At 53.1% G+C, this 20582-nt stretch overlaps 2 protein-coding genes across 11 annotated transcripts; both read left to right on the top strand.

Annotated features, from left to right (window-relative positions):
- The first annotated feature begins 1520 nt into the window (after positions 1-1520).
- Map2k7 (mitogen-activated protein kinase kinase 7) lies at positions 1521-14084 on the top strand. 10 transcript variants are annotated; one of them, XM_028785493.1, is made up of 18 exons: positions 1521-1814; positions 3437-3484; positions 6020-6161; positions 6270-6336; positions 6457-6570; positions 6665-6784; positions 6940-7047; positions 7139-7318; positions 7407-7487; positions 7573-7715; positions 8272-8317; positions 8441-8571; positions 11939-12075; positions 12395-12495; positions 12963-13077; positions 13163-13321; positions 13537-13608; positions 13977-14084. In XM_028785493.1, exons 1-17 carry the CDS (start codon positions 1691-1693, stop codon positions 13599-13601), a joined length of 1881 nt encoding a protein of 626 aa, XP_028641326.1. In that variant the 5' UTR covers positions 1521-1690; the 3' UTR covers positions 13602-13608; positions 13977-14084. The 10 variants fall into 10 exon arrangements, 9 of the variants coding, with proteins under 9 accessions (XP_028641326.1, XP_028641325.1, XP_028641328.1 ...); XM_028785492.1 differs by having other exon boundaries at positions 13537-14078; XR_003713742.1 differs by lacking the exons at positions 13537-13608; positions 13977-14084 and having other exon boundaries at positions 12395-12478; positions 13163-13272.
- A 1646-nt stretch (positions 14085-15730) lies between these two features.
- On the top strand, positions 15731-19280 carry Snapc2 (small nuclear RNA activating complex polypeptide 2). Its single transcript, XM_028785515.1, has 5 exons — positions 15731-16171; positions 17347-17466; positions 17617-17685; positions 18049-18430; positions 18541-19280. Exons 1-5 carry the CDS (start codon positions 15989-15991, stop codon positions 18864-18866), a joined length of 1080 nt encoding a protein of 359 aa, XP_028641348.1. The 5' UTR covers positions 15731-15988; the 3' UTR covers positions 18867-19280.
- The last annotated feature ends 1302 nt before the right edge of the window (positions 19281-20582 follow it).

The raw sequence follows: 20582 nt of genomic DNA, 5'->3' as shown, positions 1-20582 counted from the left end.
TGAAAGGTTGAAGCTAGCCTGGGAGACATAGCATAGCTTGTCTCAAGACAACTAAGAATGGAATACTGAAATGTCTAGATATGGAGCCCCTTTTCTAGAGCCTTAGAGAGTCTCATTAAGTTAAATACCATGTTTCCTCAGGAAAATGCTTATGTAACGTAAATGAACAAACCGTAAACCAAGTCTGTCACAGATCTCCACTAGAGCACTGATCATGCATTTAGCTGAGTCCAAGTTCAGACTGCTGGGGGAGGCTGCCTTTTTTCCCTTAGTTCATGCAAGGATTTTCTTTTGACTGTTTCCTGTGCAGGGGAGCATATACCAGTGGGTGCTTAATAAACAAGAACTGTAATTCTGACCTCTTTGTACAGTATGATTGTCCAAGTGTCCTATGTCTGGGGCCAAATGATGACACCTGTCTACCAAATCAGGCTCTCTGTCCTGGGAGGAAAGATTTCCAAGTTACTTCAAAAGAGGGTGAAGTAGAATCAAGAGACATTGGGTAGAGTTTTCTGCCTATTTTTTTTTTTTTTTCTAAAGAATCCATCCACCTCACCCTACCCTTGAGTTCCAGGCCAGTCTGGTTTACCGAGTAACAGGGCACCCAGGACTACACAGAGAAACCTTGTCTCGAAAACAAAACAAAAACAATCCAATTTCCTCTCCTCCTCTTCTGTCCTTCTAACTCTAAGCTTCTGTCTGCTCCACCCATAAGTCATTACCAGAGGAGTCCTCAGAAGCCTTTAGAGGCCAAGGCCCATCCCAAAGTGTTCACTGTTGCTTCCGGAGTTGTGCCCAGCCTGATGACCTCTTAGGTTTGGTCACAAACTTTATCCTAGTATTCTTAAACTAAGCTGCGTGGGTATGGGGCAAGCAGGACAGAGTCCCTGGCATCTAACCCCAGGGACTGTCTTCAGATAACACTGGTTTCAGGAGCTGAGTCCAGATTCTCCGGGCAAAGAGACGGGAATGATGGGGCGACTTAAGGTCTCAGGCAGTCACAGCCAGATTAACCTTGATTCTGACACCGAGCTCAGGACTCTGGATTCCCTCTCCTCTTGTCAGGCCTTGATCTACTCTCAGTTTGCTGGGACTGGCTGAAATGGAAAGGGATTACCACGGGACCTAATTACGGGGAGGAGGCGGCTTCATGCTAACAGCGAGAGTGTAGGCCGCAATTAAGCATAACAGGTCCTAATGAAGAACCGTCCAAGATGTGGAATGTTGTTCTGTGAGGGCGCGGGTACCAGAGAGGCCTCAGAGATACACAAGGAGTGAAGAATAATCCGGGAACAGCCGTGAGCGTGCGCAGTAAAGGCGCGAGCTTGGCCGGTCTCTTCTGCACGCAGGCGTGCGGTTGACCGGCCTTCGCTTTCTTTTTTTTTTTTTTTAAAGTGATTTCCAACAGCGCCTCTTTCCAGAAAGCTCACGCATGCGTACTGCGGAAGGTAGCGGTGGGTAATGACGATGCACGGGGCCAGCCTCGAGCTCTAGGTGGCATCAGCTTCCTATTGGGATACAGTGCGCACGCGCGGCGTTATGCATGCGAGGCAGGGCGGGCACGCGCTGGGGTGGTCTAGGCAGGACGGCGGCTCGGCGGGGTCATCCGAGCGCAGGCGCAGTGCGGTGTTTGTCTACCCTGGACTGACGGGTGGCCTGGCGGTGAGCGGCGGCAGCGGCGGCGGGGAAGATGGCGGCGTCCTCCCTGGAGCAAAAGCTGTCCCGCCTGGAAGCCAAGCTGAAGCAGGAGAACCGTGAGGCCCGCAGGAGGATCGACCTCAACCTGGATATCAGCCCACAGCGGCCCAGGCCCAGTAAGCACGGCCGCGTGGGGGAGGGGCGGGCGGGGCGGGGCGCGCAGTGGGAGGCTCCGCCCATCGGGCAGATCCTGCCCCCGCTTCCGGGGCTCTAGCTCTCCTCCCCTCTCCACTCTCTACGCTGTCAGCTTGCAGGGAGAGGGTCACGGTGACCTGGGAGTCGGGTGGGCAGTCTCCAGGGCGACTCTCTCCCCACATATACCGCCGTCCTGGAGTTCACACCATTGGTACCTGAGAGCTTAGTGGCTGGGTCCCTCTCGCTCTGTGGTCAGCTCCCAGAGCCTTGTCACCTGCACCTAGCAGGCAGGCTTTCAGACCCGAAGCTACTGCTGCGACTACAGCCACGTCTTTCAACTCTGCAGACAGTTATCTCTCTTTTGACTCAGTGGTTCCACTCCTGCCGTTTCAGTGACTGTAAAGAGGTCCTAGCAAACAGTCCACACACAGTCCCATCTGCCCATGTAGGTCACTTAGTCCTCATCTCCTTCTAATCCTTTTTGATTAGAGGCTTCCTCCGTTTGACTTCTTTGGTCTTATCAGATGGCTCCTTATAAGGACTGCCTCCTACATACAGGGGCACCTCATATCTCTGTGACCAGCTAGTTTCACTCTTGGTGGCTAGCCCTCTGGAAACACATAGCCATCTCTCAGCCTGGCACCTTTGTCTACTGGGCTCCAGTGACTGCTGGTACTACAGACACCTGTAACCAGTCTAGACTCATCGAATAGACACACACCTCCTTTCTGACCTCCCTGACATATGATCCTGTACCAGAAGCTCTCCCCTTTTCTTTCTATACACACATCCTGCTTGCCCACCATGACCACAGTTAGTATCCTTGATGTATCCCAGACACCCCTGTCCCCATGTCATCTTTGCTGGAAAGAATCTGATTTTTCTCCCTCCTCACCAACCCTTTCTCTGTCCCTCTTGGTTCAGCAGAATGTCTTCTTTATATTCTCTGTGTTTTAATCTTTGGAGGATATGTATCATAGTTGTCTGTGGGTTCACTGTGGTAAGAGGGGAAAGGCAGCCTCCTGTAGATGAGGATTCTGTTCACTACCTAGCTACCTGGCCTAACTGACCTTCCCAGCTTGATTGTCTTCCTGAAGAGGCATTCAGGGTTCCCCTCATCCCTCACCCTTCTGGCCCAAGTCTTCCAGGTTTCCTTCCTGGAAGTTCCTTCCAGGACCTGGAAGGTACCCAGAGGTGGGGATGTGTTTCATTGAATTCTGCCTGGGATAGAGGCTAGGCCAAGACTTGGAGGGCCCCTGCTGGATTCCAGGGCTGTCCTTCCACACCCCTGTGGATGAGATAGGGTTGGGTATAGGGTTCTAGGTGTCCTAAGAGCTGCCTGTCCCTAGAGCAGAGTAAGACTTGGTAAGGCGAGTGGCTGGCAGGCCCCAAGGAGTCCCCTGCAGGTGTCTATCTCTGTCAGCTCCACACCTTCCTCCCACCATCCCATCTCTGTTGGTTTCTATCCATCTCTGCAGTTTGGTGCCTTGTGCCTCCCCCTCCTCTTCATTATGGTTTGATTTCTTTTCTGTTGGACAAATCAGTTGTTTCTGTTGTGATTTATTGTGGTGTTTTTTTTTCTTTTCTTCCTTTCCCCATCCAGTTATTGTGATCACTCTAAGCCCTGCTCCTGCCCCGTCCCAGCGAGCAGGTACCAGCCTTTTTATCATTGCTGCTTGCATATCTGCACATTGACCTAACCGCTGCCCCAGCTGCAGAATGCCATCCCTACCCCATGCTCTGTGTGTGTGTGTGTGTGTGTGTGTGTGTGTGTGTGTGAGAGAGAGAGAGAGAGAGAAAGAGAGAGAGAGTTCTGTGTCTTCATTCTCACTCTTTTTCTCGTAACTATAGCAGTGTGAGCCTGTGTCCGTTAGCCTTCTCATTTCATCTCTGGCTCAGTTTGGAACCCTAGAAGATGAAATAAGCTCCCCTAATGAGTGGGAGTCTGTTAGGTGGGCACACAATGGTGTGTGTGTGTGTGTGTGTGTGTGTGTGTGTGTATGTATAGAAATAAAGTAGGTAGAGATAGGTGCACTGCTATTATTTAATCTGTCTTAACTGTTGAGTGAATGAGTGTCATTGTTTGTGTACTATGTCGCCTCTCAGGACCAGGAACATAGAAGTAAGTAAAACAAACCAAGCTCCTGTCCTTCGGGGCTGAGGCTGCAGTATGGGCTCCATCAGTGGACACGAAGCATATTCCTGATCCAGTAGAATAGTCTAGTAGGGGCTTTGTAGAGGGGTCTCTCCAGGAGAGCCTACGGAGGATACAGGATTTGAACAAAAGTGTCCCAAGAGGTTAGGGGGAGGCAAGATCCCTCCCCCCCACACACACACATAAGGACTCCATGCTAGGAATAGCTCAGCTGTGCTGGTTCCTAGGTGTGTAGTGTCCCCTGTATGTAAGAGAAAGAGTATCTGTGCTGATAGAAATGAGAAGAGCTGACTGTTGGTGTTCCCAGCTTGTGTGTATACATGGGTGCATATATGTGTGCTCAGTGTGTACATGTTTGTCTTTTTGCATATATGTATGTTGGGCTGGTAGCCTGTACACCTAAGCGTCCCGTAAGTGGGCACATGTCTCCATGATCTGTCTTGCTTTCTCTCATTCATTCGTTCATTCATTCAGTCTCACTTTTTTCTCCCTCACTGACTTATACTTAATCTATTCTCTAGGCCTGCCGTGTGGCTCTAAACCCCTCTAACGTCTGTTCTCAGGGCTTTTGTGTATCTCTTTCCCTTTTTCCATCAATTCCATGCTTCAGAGAGTGGGGCCAGCAGCCTTTTCCCTGGGCCTGGGGCAGCCCTTGAGGGCTTGGTGGTCTGTGTGGGTCAGGGGACTGGCAGGGGGTCGAGAGGTTAGAGGTATGGTCCTCACTCCAGATTGCTGAGTTGGCAGATAAAGAAGGATCACACGTATCCATGGAAGTGAGCTGTGGCCAGTTCCTAGTGAGTCTGCATCCAGCTGGGTCCCTCCCAACTGCCAGGGCTAGGCAAGGACCTGGATATCAGCAGTAAAGCCCATTTGTCTCTGACCATTAGTCACTGGGCCTAAGTTACTAAAAGCCATTAGGTCGATTGTGGGAAGAGGTGGTAGTAGAGATAAGGGTGGAGAGGTGTGTTAGAACGTGGCAGGCTCCAGGCCTCCTGGGAAGTGATGCTTGAAGGCTGCTTGTTGCTGATGTCCCCAGCTGAGCTAGCTATAATCCTCCTGGGGCACCAGAGCCCCTGAAGTATGAGAGGTTCATGGAGAGCAGATGCATCCAGGAGCTACAGGAGTCTCATGGCCCCTGCCTCTAGGCCAGAGAGACCCCCTAGCTCTTCAAGGAACGTCCTCTTAATGTCTCATATCCTTTTTGGCTGTCTCTGCAGCACCCCCCTCTGGGCAGCTGGGTCCCAAGTCTTGGCTCTTTTTCTGTCTTTCTCCTGTCATCCCACACCCTAACACTGCCCGCCCATCCTTGGGGTGCCTGCTGCCTGCCTGCTGTCTGCCTGTAGCATGTCCAAGCTGTCCGCATGCAGGCCATTGGGAAGTACCAAGCTCCCCTCCCTGGCCCAGCATTTTCCTCCTGCCCAGCCCAGCTAGCCCCTGGAAGAGCTTTGCCACCTAGATCACTATCAGTCTCTCTTCACAAGAACTCAGGCTTAACTTTGGGGATTCCATTCCCACTCCCTTGACCCTAGTTCTGCAGGCCTTGCTGGAAGATGCACAGATGAGACAGCTGGACAGAAGGTGGCCCTCCCTGGTCTAGGAGTGTAATCTAGGGCAAGACAGCCTGAAACCTGAGTTCCGTAGCTACTGGCTCTTGTCATCCAGTGCTGGTAGCCAGGCAAGGTTCTTGACAGGCACTCTGTCCTCACACATCCCCATGTGAGCACTGTGACCCTGAGCCTGCTCCCTGGCAGAGTCCCCTCACTTCTCTGCAGTGTGTGCTTGAGGATAAACCCTCAGCCTCCGGATCTACCCCTCTCCCACCAGGCCACCTCATCTCCTTTCAGGTCAGAGGGCCAGGAGGAGTACCCTGAAGATGCCCCAGGGGGTGGGGAAGGAGGCCCTAGCCAGCAGAGCAGGAGGCTGTTCCAGCTTGGCCGGAGGGATACCAGAAAGGAGAAGATGAGAGCACCAGGTCCTCGGTGGCCAGCTAGATGCTAACTCCTTTCATGCCCCTGGTTTTTAATTCCTCAGCCCTGCAACTCCCACTGGCCAACGATGGGGGCAGCCGCTCACCATCCTCAGAGAGCTCCCCACAGCACCCTACACCCCCCTCTCGGCCCCGCCACATGCTGGGGCTCCCGTCAACCTTGTTCACACCCCGCAGTATGGAGAGGTAAGCTGATGGAGCAGGGCCAGCCTAGGTCCTCCCTGTGCTGGTCCCAGGGAAGCGGGTGATGTTTGTGGCATCCTCCTTACCATCTTCTGTTTTTTGTCCCATCAGCATCGAGATTGACCAAAAGCTTCAGGAGATCATGAAGCAGACAGGGTACCTGACTATCGGGGGCCAGGTACTACCTCCCCATAGCTAGGCACCCTGGGGGCTGTGTCAGTACTCAGGCAACCTAGAGGTGGTGGGTGACAGAAACAGAGACTCTGAGGACCCTCCAGCTGTCTTGCTCTTCTCCCAGCGTTATCAGGCAGAAATCAATGACTTGGAGAACCTGGGCGAGATGGGCAGTGGGACCTGTGGTCAGGTGTGGAAGATGCGGTTCCGGAAGACAGGTCACATCATTGCTGTTAAGGTAAGCCTTCCACACCCCAGTTCCAGGATGTATCCTATGCCCTTGCAGCCTGCCCAATACTTGAAGCTCCCCTCTTGGCTGTTCCTCCTTGCAGCAAATGCGACGCTCGGGGAACAAGGAAGAGAACAAACGCATCCTGATGGACCTGGACGTGGTCCTCAAGAGCCACGACTGCCCCTACATCGTTCAGTGCTTTGGCACCTTCATCACCAATGTGAGCACCCTGCCTGAGGGACCAAGCCCCTTCTGGGAAAGTCTCAGGTCATCCTCTGCCCCTATAGGGTCCTACATGTCCCCAGGTACCATAGTGTGGCTAGGGTGGGGAGGAAAGCATGGCTGCCCCAAGCCCTGGGTACCACCTTCCTACAGACAGACGTCTTTATTGCCATGGAGCTCATGGGCACATGTGCAGAGAAGCTGAAGAAACGAATGCAGGGTCCCATTCCAGAGCGAATCCTGGGCAAGATGACTGTGGCGGTGAGCAGTACAATCTGGGCTTGGATGGCTAGATGGGTGCTCCTAGGTTCTTTCCCCCCATGACAGGTACCCAAACTTGTCTGTCCTACAGATTGTGAAAGCACTGTACTATCTGAAAGAGAAGCATGGCGTCATCCATCGTGATGTCAAGCCCTCCAACATCCTGCTAGATGAGCGGGGTCAGATCAAGCTCTGTGACTTTGGCATCAGCGGCCGCCTTGTTGATTCCAAAGCCAAAACACGGAGTGCTGGCTGTGCTGCCTATATGGCTGTGAGTGGGGCCCTGCTAGGTCTGATCAGGGGACTGGGTGGGCTGGCCCTACCTTCAGGGTATATCCTCCTTCTCTCCCACCCTGCAGCCTGAGCGCATTGACCCTCCAGACCCCACCAAGCCTGACTATGACATCCGAGCTGATGTGTGGAGCCTGGGCATCTCACTGGTTAGTTGGAGCTGTTGTTCTAGGGCTTGGTGGGAAGGCAGGGATCTCTTACCTGCTGTTCCAGCAATGCCTGTCACCCTCCCAGGTGGAGCTGGCAACAGGACAGTTCCCCTATAAGAACTGCAAGACAGACTTTGAGGTCCTCACCAAAGTCCTACAGGAAGAGCCCCCACTCCTGCCTGGTCACATGGGCTTCTCAGGGGACTTCCAGTCATTTGTCAAAGACTGGTGAGCACTCCCATGCTGCCTGTCCTTGCTCCTCCCTCTCTACTCTGGGATGTTCTGGGATGTGAGGTGTCCTCATGCTACTGGGGAGGGCAGAGGCTAGAAAAGGGGGAAGGATGATATGGGCACAGCTGCAGGTTGGCCCATGGCTTGTGGCTGTAGACAGGAGTTAAAGCTGGAGCCCTGAGAGTCACTTTCTGGGTTTGTTTGGACCTGGCCTACAGGGACAACTGGCCTTGTGGGTGTCTGGCATGGTGACTCTGCAGCTTTGTTATGAAGGTTGTATAGAAAGATCACACTTGAGTCTTAACTTTCTCTTCTGTGACCCTCAAATTGTGGTTCCAACTCCCCAGCTGGGTCTTTACCTAATACTGAATTGGGCAGGAGAGTTTGTGGAGCCCCAGCCTGGTGGAGCCTGGCTGTGAGCAACTGCTTCTGGCTGAACTAGAAGACCCCTTTCTCACTGGAGAGGGAGGGCCTGAGCACAGACACGCATGCAGGCCCAGTTGGCTTCAGCTCCCTGACTCTCACTTCTCTCTTCTCCCTGCTCTTCGTCCAGCCTTACTAAAGATCACAGGAAGAGACCAAAGTATAATAAGCTACTTGTGAGTACCTCCCCCGTCCCACCCCATGTGACGTCCTCCTGGCCACATGTGACGTCCTCCTGGCCTCAGTTGCAAGACCAGGAGGACTGACTCCTCATCCTAAGCCGACTCTTGGGCCTACAGGAACACAGCTTCATCAAGCACTATGAAACACTCGAGGTGGATGTCGCGTCCTGGTTTAAGGACGTCATGGCAAAGACCGAGTCCCCAAGGACTAGTGGAGTCCTGAGCCAACACCATCTGCCCTTCTTCAGGTAGCCTCATGGCAGCGGCCAGCCCCACAGGGGCCCAGGGGCATGGTCACAGGCCCCCCCTTCCCATCTGGCCAACCCAGCTGCCCATCAGGGGACCTGGGACCTGGACGACTGCCAAGGACTGAGGACAGAAAGTAGGGGTACCCATCCACCTCTGACTCCTTGCCCACCAGCTGTGGACAAAGGGCATGCTGGTTCCTAATCCTTCCCACTCTGGGGTCAGCCAGCTGTGTGATCCCACCCCACCCCGACAGACACTGTGAACGGAAGACAGCAGGCCATGAGCAGACTCGCTATTTATTCAATCATAACCTCTGGGCTGGGGTGACCCCCGGGGCAGAGAGAAAGCCCCTTGTCCCCATCCCCCAAACTCCCAGTGTCTGTCCCCTCCACCTTCTCTCGAACACAAGCTTGCTCTCCATCTTTCCTTCTGTCCCCTCCTGCTCTACCTCTGTCCCTTTCTGGTTTCCCTGTCTCCCTCCCAGCCTCTGCCTCTTTCCTAGCCTAAGCTTGGGCCCAGCCACTCTACCCTCAGAGGAAGCCCCAGGTTCACCTAGGCTTCCTTAAGTCTTTGCCCCAGGATGGCTTTGTGGGCATTGTGACTGCAGCCAAACCGGTTGCTGTCTCTGTGTCTGTCTGTCTCTCTTTGATCTCAGGGGGTCCTTTTGGAGTTTATTGTATTTTATTGTACTTGGTGGGTGTGTGTGTTTGGGGGAGGGGGGGTGTCCTCATTGGGTGTGTTGGTACCTTCAGAAACTTTTACCAAAGTAATGTTTAGCTGCTTGTGGTGGGCCCCCTCTCCTCCATTGCCTCAGGCATTGGGGGTTGGACTCCTTGTCATTTCTGGCCTAGGAGAGGCCAGGCTCCATTGGGGGACCCTCACATGGGACTGGGAGCTGCTTACAGTCTGGGGTTGAGTAGAAGAGCTCAGGTGGCACAGAGGGAGACCAGGGGGCCTTCAGGGAAGGTGTATGAGGGGTACAAGTAGAGAGTAGCAGGGAGCAGGGAGGGAAGTGGCGGGAATCAGTGACAGGAGTGATGCCAAGGGGCAGGAGGGTTTCCGAGAAGTCAGGGATCAAGAGTGAAGGGAGGCGCTGTGGAGGTCCAGCATGTGTATCAGGGACGAGGTGGACAGGCTTGAGTGCAGGGAGGCCAGGGTATTGGTATGTGATGTGACTTACTCCCATGATGCCCCTGAGCTCCCCTGAGCTCACCTAGAGCTGGCCAGCTCCAACCCATCTGTGGCCTGGACTGGGCCCGATGTCTGTCCCACTATCCTGCAGTGGCTAGGACAGAGTGGGGTATGTTTCCTTTTTGTTGGTGATGCATGCAATTCAAGTGGACAAAAGAACAATTTAACAAAACAATTTACAACCACACAACCCAGCACCAAAGTTGAGAAACCTTGCTGGATGTAGCTGATGCAGCTGTAGGCTTAGGTGACACTGTGGCTCTTAACTATCCTGTTGACTCATCTTCGTCCTATTCACACAATGCCGCATGTTTAAATTGTAATAGAAGTCATCTTCTCTTCCCTGGGGCAGGGCATCCTCTCTCCTTATCTCCTGTGTTTGAGAGGTGGAATGAAGTAGGGATAGAGTAGCAAGCCCGGCCCCACCTTTACCATTCTGAGGCTAGCCGCAGCATGGGTAGCCTTTGTGTGTACTTAGGTCACATGGCTGGCCCCAGGGCCAGCACAGGCCCAAGACTGGGCCTCATGGTTTTATTTTTATTTAACTTTATTTTCTGTGTGTGTGTCTTGTGTCTGTCTGTCTGTCTGTCTTGTCTTTGTCTACTGCCCTCTAGTGTTAAGTGGGAGCCTGGAGGAGTCTCCCACTTCCCCACCTTTTCCCAAGTCCTTTCCTCTGTCACCAGCCATCCCTCTGGCCCAGGCAGAGTGGGTCTCAGGCAGGTAGGGACCTGGAGTGGCCTGGTCCCACCCTCTGACCTCCTCCTCAGGCCACCAGTGTTGCCCTCTTCCCTTTTTAAAACAAAATACCCTTGTTTGTAAAAATCCTTAGACGCTTGAGAATAAAACCCTTCCCTTTTCTTCTGAGTCTGGTGTCCTAAGCCTGGTAGAGTGGATAGAGATGTGGAAAGGGCCTGGGAGGAGGGCTTTTAGTGTGTGGTTAAGGACTGCATTCATGGGAACCCAGCAGGGCCTGGACCTGGGTGGGAGGTGTTTGGAGCAACTGAAGGTGTCAGCCAGCTTTATGAGGGGCCCCCTTTTCCTAGAAATTTCAGTACATCAAGAAAGCCCTTATCCATGCAGGCCTTGAGCATAGGCTCAGATGTCAGCCCCTCCATCCTCCGCCCCCGCTCCCTGCTTCCCAGGGTGGCAGCCTCACCAAGGCCAGGGCAACCTACGCACACCTAGAGGGCTGGGTACAGCCCAACCAGGTGCCTGCTGCTGGCCTGGAGCACTCCAACCCGGACAGGCCACCATGGTGGGCACTACACTCCTGCTCCTGGCCCTGCTCCCTGGGACCTCCACTAAGCACAGTGCACCACTTGGTATGTAGAGGCTGGCACGGGGCTGAGGGCATTGTGTCCCACTTCCCTGTTGTCCCTTCTCAACTTGGTTTTGTGTGTGTGTGTGTGGTGGAGGGGGGGATGTCACCATCCCTTTTTCTTTTCCCAGACTAGCTCCTCTCTCTCTGCCAGTTTCCTCAAAGTTCTCAACCAAGTGGTGATAAGGGCTGTGGGAGTAGGGCCAAGTGTGCATATCATTTGTGATAAACTCCCAGCTAACTGCTGCTTGAAAGCAGTCATTTGCCTGTATAGGCCGTGTGTGTGTGTGTGTGTGTGTGTGTGTGTGTAAGTGTAAGCGCAAGCCTGGGTAAACACAAAAGAGACCATCCACCCTTACCTCTTGGTGCTCTCCTCTGGGGACTTGGATATCTGTTGAACAGAAATTCCCAGTCCAGTTGCCTGTCTGTACCTCTGACCTCTGGAGGGATGGGGGTGGGCACCCTCCTGACTGCAACAGATGCCAGCACCTACCTCTCCTTAGTGGCCAGTAGCTCATACTGGATCTCTTAGACTCTAAGACTTAGCAAACTGGGTACGGCAGAGAACCCTGACTTCATCTCCTCTGCTGAGCACCATCACAGGAGTGCAGCAACCCCGTGTATCCCCTTGTCTACTCTGCAAATGGCACAACAGGTCAGGGAATGAAAGAGCACAGCTTTGTGCTGGTGTCAGCTACTAAGCTCTGATGTCACTCAGGGGTACCTGGTAGTAACTTGGAGAGAATTTGGCATGCAGCTGAGCATGGGTAAAGAGACCACCTGTAACGCATCCCTTTTCCAAGTGAGACAAGGGCTCCCTAGAGGGAATTGTGCCCTTGCTCTGTGCTCTGTTTCAGCACCTCCATTCCCTGGGGCGCCTGGCCCCTGGCTTCGCAGACCCCTTTTCAGTCTGGAGTTATCAGATGCAGAGGACGCATTCCCTCGCCGCGCAGGGCCACTGGAGGTTCCAGCGGACAGCCATGTGTTTGTGCAGGTGCGGGCGCCTTAAAACAACAGGGGTGGGTGGGGAGAGGGATACACGGGGACTGGTCGACCTTGATGGCGCCTTGATCCCTCAGGCGGCCCTGGCCCGTCCTTCACCAAGATGGGGCCTAGCCCTGCACCGATGCTCAGTAACGCCTTCTTCACGCCCGGCCCTGGGGCCTGCCCTGGTGCTTCTACGTGGGGGCTGCCCCGCCGACGACTCTGTCAACTTCTCACCACCTCCACGCCCGGATGCTGCTAGCGTCGCACGCTTCAGCTTCCGCCTGCGCCCGGTATTCAATGCCTCAGTACAGTTCTTGCACTGCCAGATAAGCCGTTGCCGCCGCCGCAGTCACCGCCGCCGAGCTGTCCACCAGACACCAGTGCCTTTGACCCCACCAGCACCGTTGCGGGTGCGCTAGTGGAAACAGTAATCTCGGCATCTTCGGAATATTCTCTAGCTAGGCGAAAGCGTTTCTGGCAGCTGAGGGACCTTAGGAGGCAAAGTGCTTTATGGTCTGAGCCCCTCTCAAGATGGGTACTGGGCCTAGAGATATCCCTCATGGGGCTCTGCAGAAGGAGTCCCAGTAGACTAGAAATGTACAGCCTTCTGCTCTAGGATCCTTGGGTGGGATCTGGAGTCCTTTTAGGGCTAGAGGGCTGGATTCAAGAAAACACTGATATGTCTAAACTTCTGCACATTTGATTTGCGGTCCTCGCTTGAGACCTAGAGGCTGACATATGGGGTGTTCTAGGGCTGAAACCGTTTTTATGTTTAGGGGTTCCGCCCAGGGGTTCTGTGGGAAAGCTGGAAGCGTAAGCCTATTTATGAACCTTGGCAGACCAGACACAGAGTCACCAAGACACTGAAGTCTGGTTTCTTCCTTCACGACCCAGTGTCTGCCTCAGGATGAGGCCTGTGCTGGCAGCAGCTTGAGCCTTGGTACTGACAGCCCCCACCTGCACATGCTGACACAGCCCATCGTGGTCACAGTACCTCGTCCACCCCCTAGTAAGCTCGCAAGTGGCCCTGGAACCGGGATGGGAAGGATAGATTGGTCCAAGACCAAGTCTCAGCCTTGTACGTATCCCCATAGGGCCAGCCAAGAGTCTCCCAGGCAGAGCGGTACGCCCAGAGCCGCCCGCTCCAGCCGCTGCAGCACTGGAGCCTGCACCAGTGGTGGCATTGGTGTTGGCGGCCTTCGTGCTGGGTGCTGCACTGGCCGCTGGGCTTGGGCTCGTCTGCGCGCACTCAGGTACCGACTTCTGCTCTGCCAGAACCCCACACCTATTTCCACACGTCCAGACAGTCTAGTCTACCTGCCCCATCCCCACCCCCTTGCACCCTTACCCCTGAACCTGCCTCCAGGATCTGGCTCTTAGGGCTGGTATATTTGCAGAAGCTCCCGCCAGGGGGCGCGCCTAACCTGGCGCAGGTCACAGGCAACTCCTAGCTAGCTTCTTCTTTCAGCACCCCCACCCCCAGGCCAGCCTCCTAGAGCTTCGCTCAGCGGCCCTCAACTCCAGAGGCCCTAGTAGGCAGGTAAGTACTGGGTGTGAAGGTCTGAAGCAAGAGCTAGAAGAGGGACGTGGTGTAAGGATCGGATCGTTCACGGGTTACCTCAGGGGACTCCAAGTATTTTGTACATTCATTTAATCTTCTTCTGAACAACATTCAGATGGATACTTTTATAATGTCAAAGGTGGAGGTGGACATTGAATTTGGGAGATGGGGTCACCGGCAGAGAAGAAAGGGGTCCTTAAACTTGAACAGATAAGTAAGAGGGATTTATACAGTTCCTAGTCTCACACACACCAGTACATAGATTGGTGGAGGAGGCCAAGGCTTGTCAGGGAAATGTGACCTAAACAGTCCTTTCCCCCTCTGAGCCTCTGTCACCCCCTCTCTAGAGATGGCACAACCCAGTGAGTGATCTCCTGAGATTCATCCAGCCATGATTTCAGTACCCTTTGGAAGGACTCCCGCATGTCTCCCCTCCCTCCCTCCCTCCCTCCCTCCCTCCCTCCCCCCCTCCCTCCCTCCCTCCCTCCCTCCTTGCCATCACTTCCCCGTTCAAAATAAATTGGTGACCTGCTAACTTCTGACCTGCTAACTTCTGATGGAGTCAGTGTGTGCTCCCAAACAAGGGTGGGGGTGGGGGTGCAAGGAGGAAAGGCTCCAGGCTGTGCCTTGGGACCAGATGTGGGCAGATTTGTGGCTGAGAAAGACTCGGAATGGAGGGGTGAGACTCCAACCCCCATGAACACATATAGGCAGGGAGAGACACGGGCCATTTTCCTGAAACAGAAAATGACACACAACCTGGCTGGCTTAAGCTTAAATTGAGTCTTGCTTTCTTCCTCCCCTGCAGTACCAGCTCACCTGCTCCTTCGCTCTCCCCCAGGCTGGACCCTCTTTGCTCTTTACTCCCATCCCTTTTCATTCAGGTCTCTCTGTCCCTCTTGAATCCCACCTACGCAAACTCTCTCCTCATCTCTGCATGAGCAAATGTAAAGGCCGTTCTGGTTGTCAACTTGACTACGTCTGGAATCAACTACAATCCCGAATTGGAGGGCTCACCTGTGGTCCAGATCTTGAGGCTGGGAGACGCAAGTTTCTGGATCTTAGCATGGAGATCTTGAGGCATAGTGGCCATGAAAAGCTTAGGTTCAGGCAAGGTAGTACACGCCTTTAATCACAGGAGACTGAGGCAAGGAGATCTCTGAGTTCAGGGTCAGCCTGGGACAAAACAAGTCCCAGATCTAGTAGGGTACACAACTTTCTGCTGGAGGCCTACATAAGGACATTGGAAGAAGGAAGATTCACTCTTCTTTGCCTGCTTGCACTTACTTGCCAGCACATCTGTTGGAGCCTGCTTCTACAGAAGACCAGCTGAAACAACTAGCCTTGTGGGGAGTAACTACTAGATTCTTGGACTTCCTATTCACAGCTGCCCATTGTTGGGTTAGTTGGACTATAGACTGTAAGTCATCACAGTAAGTTCCCTCAATATAGAGACATTCCTTAAGTTCTGTGACTCTAGAGAATCCTGACTAACACAGCAATAAAGGAACTTCCAGTCTTAATCTACCAATAAGGAAACCAAGGCTTGGCAATTCTAAATCTAAATCATCTTCTCCAAAGTCTCTAGGGCTGTCCACCCACATAACACAGACTTATTTTTTCTTTCAAGCCAGGCTTTCACTGTAGTCCAGGCTAGCCTGTAAACTCAGTGATCTTCCTGTCTCAGCCTCCCAAATACTGGAAATAGTGGTTACCACTCCTGGCAAGCCGGGTTGACTTGTTTCGATTTATGTATGTGTTTTGCCTCTATGTATGTATGTATGTATGTATGTATGTACATACATCATAGGGATGCCTGGTGCCTAAGGAGGTTAAAAGGGCCCTTGGAACTGCAGTTGGTTGTGAGCCACCATGTCTGTGTTAGGAATCAAATGTGTTGTCTGCAAGAACTGTAAATGAGCGAAGTGTGGAAGAGCATAACTTTAAACCGAGCATTCAGAAGGACCTCTGTGAGTTTGAGGCCAGCTTGGTCTACATATCGAGTTCCAAGCCAGCCAAGGTTACATAGAGAGACACTGCCTCACAAACGACAAGCCCAGGATTTGAGGGCAACTGCCCACTTCTCTATGAAAAGCAAAGCACACAGTATGGGTTTCATGACATAGTTCGGAAATAGAAGGTCTAAAAGTTTTTTTTTGCTGCAGCTCATGAGTGACATAAAACGCAGATAAAACTTGGTCCCTCTGCCCGCCTCAGTCTCTGTAGCAACATCCCTCAGCTGACAACCGCGAGCCACGCCCCCATCCGTTCAATCTTCCGCGTAGTGCTCTTTCAGACCGCCTCAGCCTCCGTAGGAAAGAGCCCCGCCTGCCAGGAAAGAGCTCTGTAGAGTTCCGGCATGAAGCCACCGCAGAGACGGCGGAAGGTCCCAGCACGCTACATAGGTGAAGCTACCGGTCCCACAGCTTGGAGCCCCCGCGAGATGCGGCATCTACTGAGACTACTTCAGGCTCGGCGGGACCAGCCGGAGCCAGACGCCGCGGAGCTCGCCAAGGAGCTGCGAGGCCGGAGCGAGGCCGAGGTGGTGTCCCGTGCTGGGGGCGGGGCCAGGGAGCGTGAGGGCGGAGCTAAGGTGCAGCAGGCCGAGTGGGTGGAGCTCCGGAGCTGTGGGCGGTCCCGGATCTCAGGGGCGCGCGGGATGTGCGTGCAAGATGGAGTCTAGGGCGGGGATGTGGGTGGGATTTGAGGCGGGGTTATGGAGATGACTGACTAGGGGCGGAGTGACAATGAAGTTTCGAGTGAGGCTCTGGTGAAGCTGCGGCGCAGGGGGTGGGGTGGGGGGAACTTGGGGGCCGGGCTGCAGGTCTGTATGTGAGGGAAGCATATATAGGAGGTGGAGCATGAAGAGGTGGTATGTGAGTGGGAAAGCCTGGGGGTAGGGCTTGACAACTGAGTGGAGTGAGTCTGTGGGTAAGGCTGTGGAGAGTTGTGAGGCTGTAGAGTGTGGACGGGGAAACATCGGCTGAGCATAGCGGAATGGAGGTGAGTGGAAGTGAGGATGGGGATGGATTAAGGCAGAGTCGGTACCCAGGTGTGATGGCAAACACCTTTAACCCCAGCACCTGGGATCTTTTCATTGGTGGACCTCTTTGAGTTCAAGGCTAGCCTGGTCTATGTAGTTCCAGGACAGCAAGTGCTATATAGAGAGACCTTGTCTCTCAAAAATTAATCATCATCATCAACAACAACAACAAAAGTGAATTTGGGAGCCGGGCAGTGGTGGCGCACGCCTTTAATCCCAGCACTGGGGAGCCAGAGGCAAGCGGATTTTTGAATTGGAGGCCAGCCTGGTCTACAGAGTGAGTTCCAGGACAGCCAGGGCTACACAGAGAAACCCTGTCTCGAAAAACAAACAAACAAACAAACAAACAAACAAAAAGTGAATTTGAGTGAAACCAAAGTGAGTGTGAAGTGAAAGTCTAGGAAATGAGGTGGAGTGGAAGTGAATAGGTTAGTTCTCATTATAAGAGCAAACTGTGGCCCTAGGAAGGAGCAAGAATAGGCCTTGTTCTTACATCTTCATTAGGTAGCTGGTCACACACTGGGGCCTTGGCTCAAGTCCCAGCAGTTCTGGGAATGCATAACACTGGGCTAGTCCAGGATAGGGAGCAGAAGCAGTGCCTGGAAACAGCAAGGCAGTAGACTCTGCTCTTGCCTCTATTTCTGAGCTCATAGAAAGCCTGTCTTCCTTCCCAGATCCGCCGCTTTATCCAGCAGCTCAAAGGCCGGGTGGTTCGAGAGGCCATTCAGAAGGTTCAACCACGTGGCAGACAGGGTCCAAGGCGTCAAGAAACACAGCTCCCAGCCCCCATAGAGGTAAGGCAGGAGGGCAAGGTGAGGGGTGCCCAAGGCTGCCCCTTAAGGAGGGAGGATAACCTGGTCAGAGGAATGCAAGGAAGGGCAAAACTTGGGAGACCCCTGGGGGCTTGTCTCTAGACTGACCATGTACCAACTGGCTTCACCCAGGTATGGATGGATCTTGCTGAGAAACTAACAGGCCCACTGGAGGAAGCCCTGACTGCAGCTTTCTCCCAGGTAAATCCACTCCCTTGGCAGGTCCCCCAGGGGTAGAGAGCCTCTGTGTTTAGTCAGGCAGTGATGTTGTATATAATCTCCAAATTTGAAGGAGTAGAGAATTGTCAGGCCCCATCTAACACTACCCAAAAAGAAAAGAAAGAATGAAATGTAGATCTGGATCCTGGGCCCTGGTGCAAAGTCAGTAACTCCAGCCAGGCACTGACACTTGAGCAATAGTGTCTATGGCCATCTCTTGTGTGGGTCACCTTCAGAAGAGAGGAGGATTTGATGAGTGTGCAGAGGTGGAGGGCTCATTCTAGGCCTAGCAATAGAAGATGAAAGACTTCCTCCTTTCCTTTCCTGATGGCTCTTCCCTGTTAGGTGCTCACCATTGCTGCTGCAGAACCTCTCAGCCTCCTGCACTCTAAGCCAGGAAAGCCAACAAAGGCCTGTGGAAAGGCACTGGTGTTCTTGAACACCCAAGATGGACAGAAGGATCCTACCCCTGAAGGTTCTGGGCCTGTCCCTATGACTGCTGCTGACCCCACTCGGGAGGCCTCTGTCCCTGACCCTAAGGCCTCTGGTATCAACCCTGAGACCTCTGGCCTTACCTCAGAGGTCACTGTCCCTGACCCTGATGCCCCAACCAAGTCCCTGGCTGGATCCTCCACAGAGAGAGACTTTGCTGTGGACTTTGAGAAGATCTACAAATACCTCTCCTTCTCCTCCCGGGGTGGCCGTGGCCCTGAGCTCTCAGCAGCTGGTAAGAACTACTAGAGAGGAGAGGGGCTATACTGTGTGTGTGTGTGGGGGGGGGGGAGTAGGATTGTTAAAACATTGTCCTCTCTCATTCTTTCCCTTTCCTTCTATCAGAGTCAGCTGTGGTCCTTAACCTGCTCATGTCACTTCCAGAGGAACTGTCCCACCTGCCTTGCACAGCCCTGGTGGAACATATGACCAAAACATATGATCAACTGATGGCTCCCCAGACTTCTCTCCCTGGAGAGACGAGCCACAGGCCTGGGACTGAAGATGGAGGGACTGGCTCCACGGGGCCAGAGGAGCCTGACCAAGCCAGTCCTCAGGCTTCTGAGCCCACAGAACCCAGGCTAGCCTGGAAAGCTGTTGGGATCTGTCCACTGAACCCATTCCTGGTACCCCTAGACCTCTTGAGCCGGGTCCCCACCCCTACGAGGTGAAAGATACAGCAGATGAGATATTCTGATTTTGGTCCAGAACATCCATCAAGCATCACTGGTACTGGTGGTCAGGAACATGATTGTGGATGTCCTGACACAGTGTCCAGCCATAAGCTAATCCTTCTGATGCTGCATACACCAGCAGCCTCAGAAAGTGAAGCACGGTTGTATCGAATGGGGATTTAAGACTCACAAAGGCAGAATTCCCGGACTGGTAGATTGGGGCAAGTGTCCCTAGCCCCACTGTGCCTTGTTCTCTGCTGTAATAGTACCACATCATCATCCCTCTGTGTGTGGTGCTTGCATTTAGATTCCCCTCAGCACACCCTCCCCCACCTCAACTGACCACTATAAGGTTCTCTTCACCTTTTCCTGGGATGTCCTGTAACCCTGAATAAAGCTATCATCTAACTAGCTGTGATTTTCCCTATGACATAAAGATGAGAGCGGGGGCTCCCAAATGGCACAGTTTGGGAGCTGGAGTTTGGAATGCCAGGGAAGACAGTGTTGTCCCTGGCAAAAGCTGGTGCCTGGGCTGGTGAGATAGATGCAAGGGTAAAGTACTTGGTACAAAGCCTGGCATCTGAGATTAATTCCTTGAAATCATGTAAAGGTAAAGAGAAAACAATTCCTGAAAACTGTTTGACCAAACACATGGTATATAAACATGCATGTACACCCACATCATTACTCACAAGCTTATAATAATTTAAAAAGCCGTTTTCTAGAGTGAGCTTAATTTGGCAGAAGGAGCTCCTTGGTGACCATGTGGATGGTTCTTTGACAAATACAGGTGGAAGAGAAAAGCTGGGCTGGTCTTGTCGAGGGACAGGTGTTAGGGGCAAGTTTTCAGATGACTGAAGCCAGCAGTGTAGCCACGTGATGGAAGGAGCAAAGCCCTGGTTCCAAGGAGAGGATTCCCCAGGGGGACTAGCAGAGGACTGGAGGAAGAAGGGAGAATTTCTGGAAATGGTCTTGGAGCATTAACTACCCCTAGAAATGAAGGGAAGAGGAAGGCAGAACTGGGGGAGTTTTAGGATGGTATGGGTTACAGCTGCAGCAAGTGGCTGGACTTACAGTTGAACCCCAAGACCACTCACCCCTTATGGTGTAGGCCTTCCCACCTGCTCTATGGGTATGGAGTACTGCACCGGCCTGGAGCTAGGTCTCTGGGGAAACAGGTGCCCTCCCGCCAGAGCGCCCTCCCCCAGCCTAACAAGTTGAGAGTAAAATTTCTGTTCCCTGAGCTGTGCCTTCGCATGGCTTTCCTTTTATAGAAAAGCTCAATTCTCCCCCCACACATTGCACACGGCTCCCTGAGGATCTCAACACATCTCCCAGGCAGATCATGGAGCCAAGCCAACCCACTCCCTAGTCACAGCCCCACAAAGCCAAACCCACAGCTTCTGAGACACACTTGATGGGGACAAGAGGGAGTTTGGGGGCTGTAGGTATGGTTTTTGGAAAATAACCTCTAGGCTAACTCCTCATAGTCCCCTATGACTCCCTGGGTCAAGAGAAAAAGAAGAGAGTGTATGTGTGGGGTTGCTATATCGTGAGCTACAGGGATGGAGGTGGTTGCTAGCCCCCCACCTCCAAAGCTACTGAAGGGTTGTGTATGAAATTGAGTGTTTGCAGGATTAGGCAGCAGTTAAAAGACAACAGCAGATTTGGGTTCTAATTCCAGATCAATGGCTTGGGGCAAGTCATTTTAGC

The sequence above is a fragment of the Grammomys surdaster genome, unplaced genomic scaffold (assembly GCF_004785775.1).
Source record: "Grammomys surdaster isolate TR1022 unplaced genomic scaffold, NIH_TR_1.0 125243, whole genome shotgun sequence".
Taxonomy (NCBI): Eukaryota; Metazoa; Chordata; class Mammalia; order Rodentia; family Muridae; genus Grammomys; species Grammomys surdaster.
The sequence above is the reverse complement of the archived record's forward strand: the minus strand, read 5'-3'. Positions and strand labels throughout refer to the sequence as shown.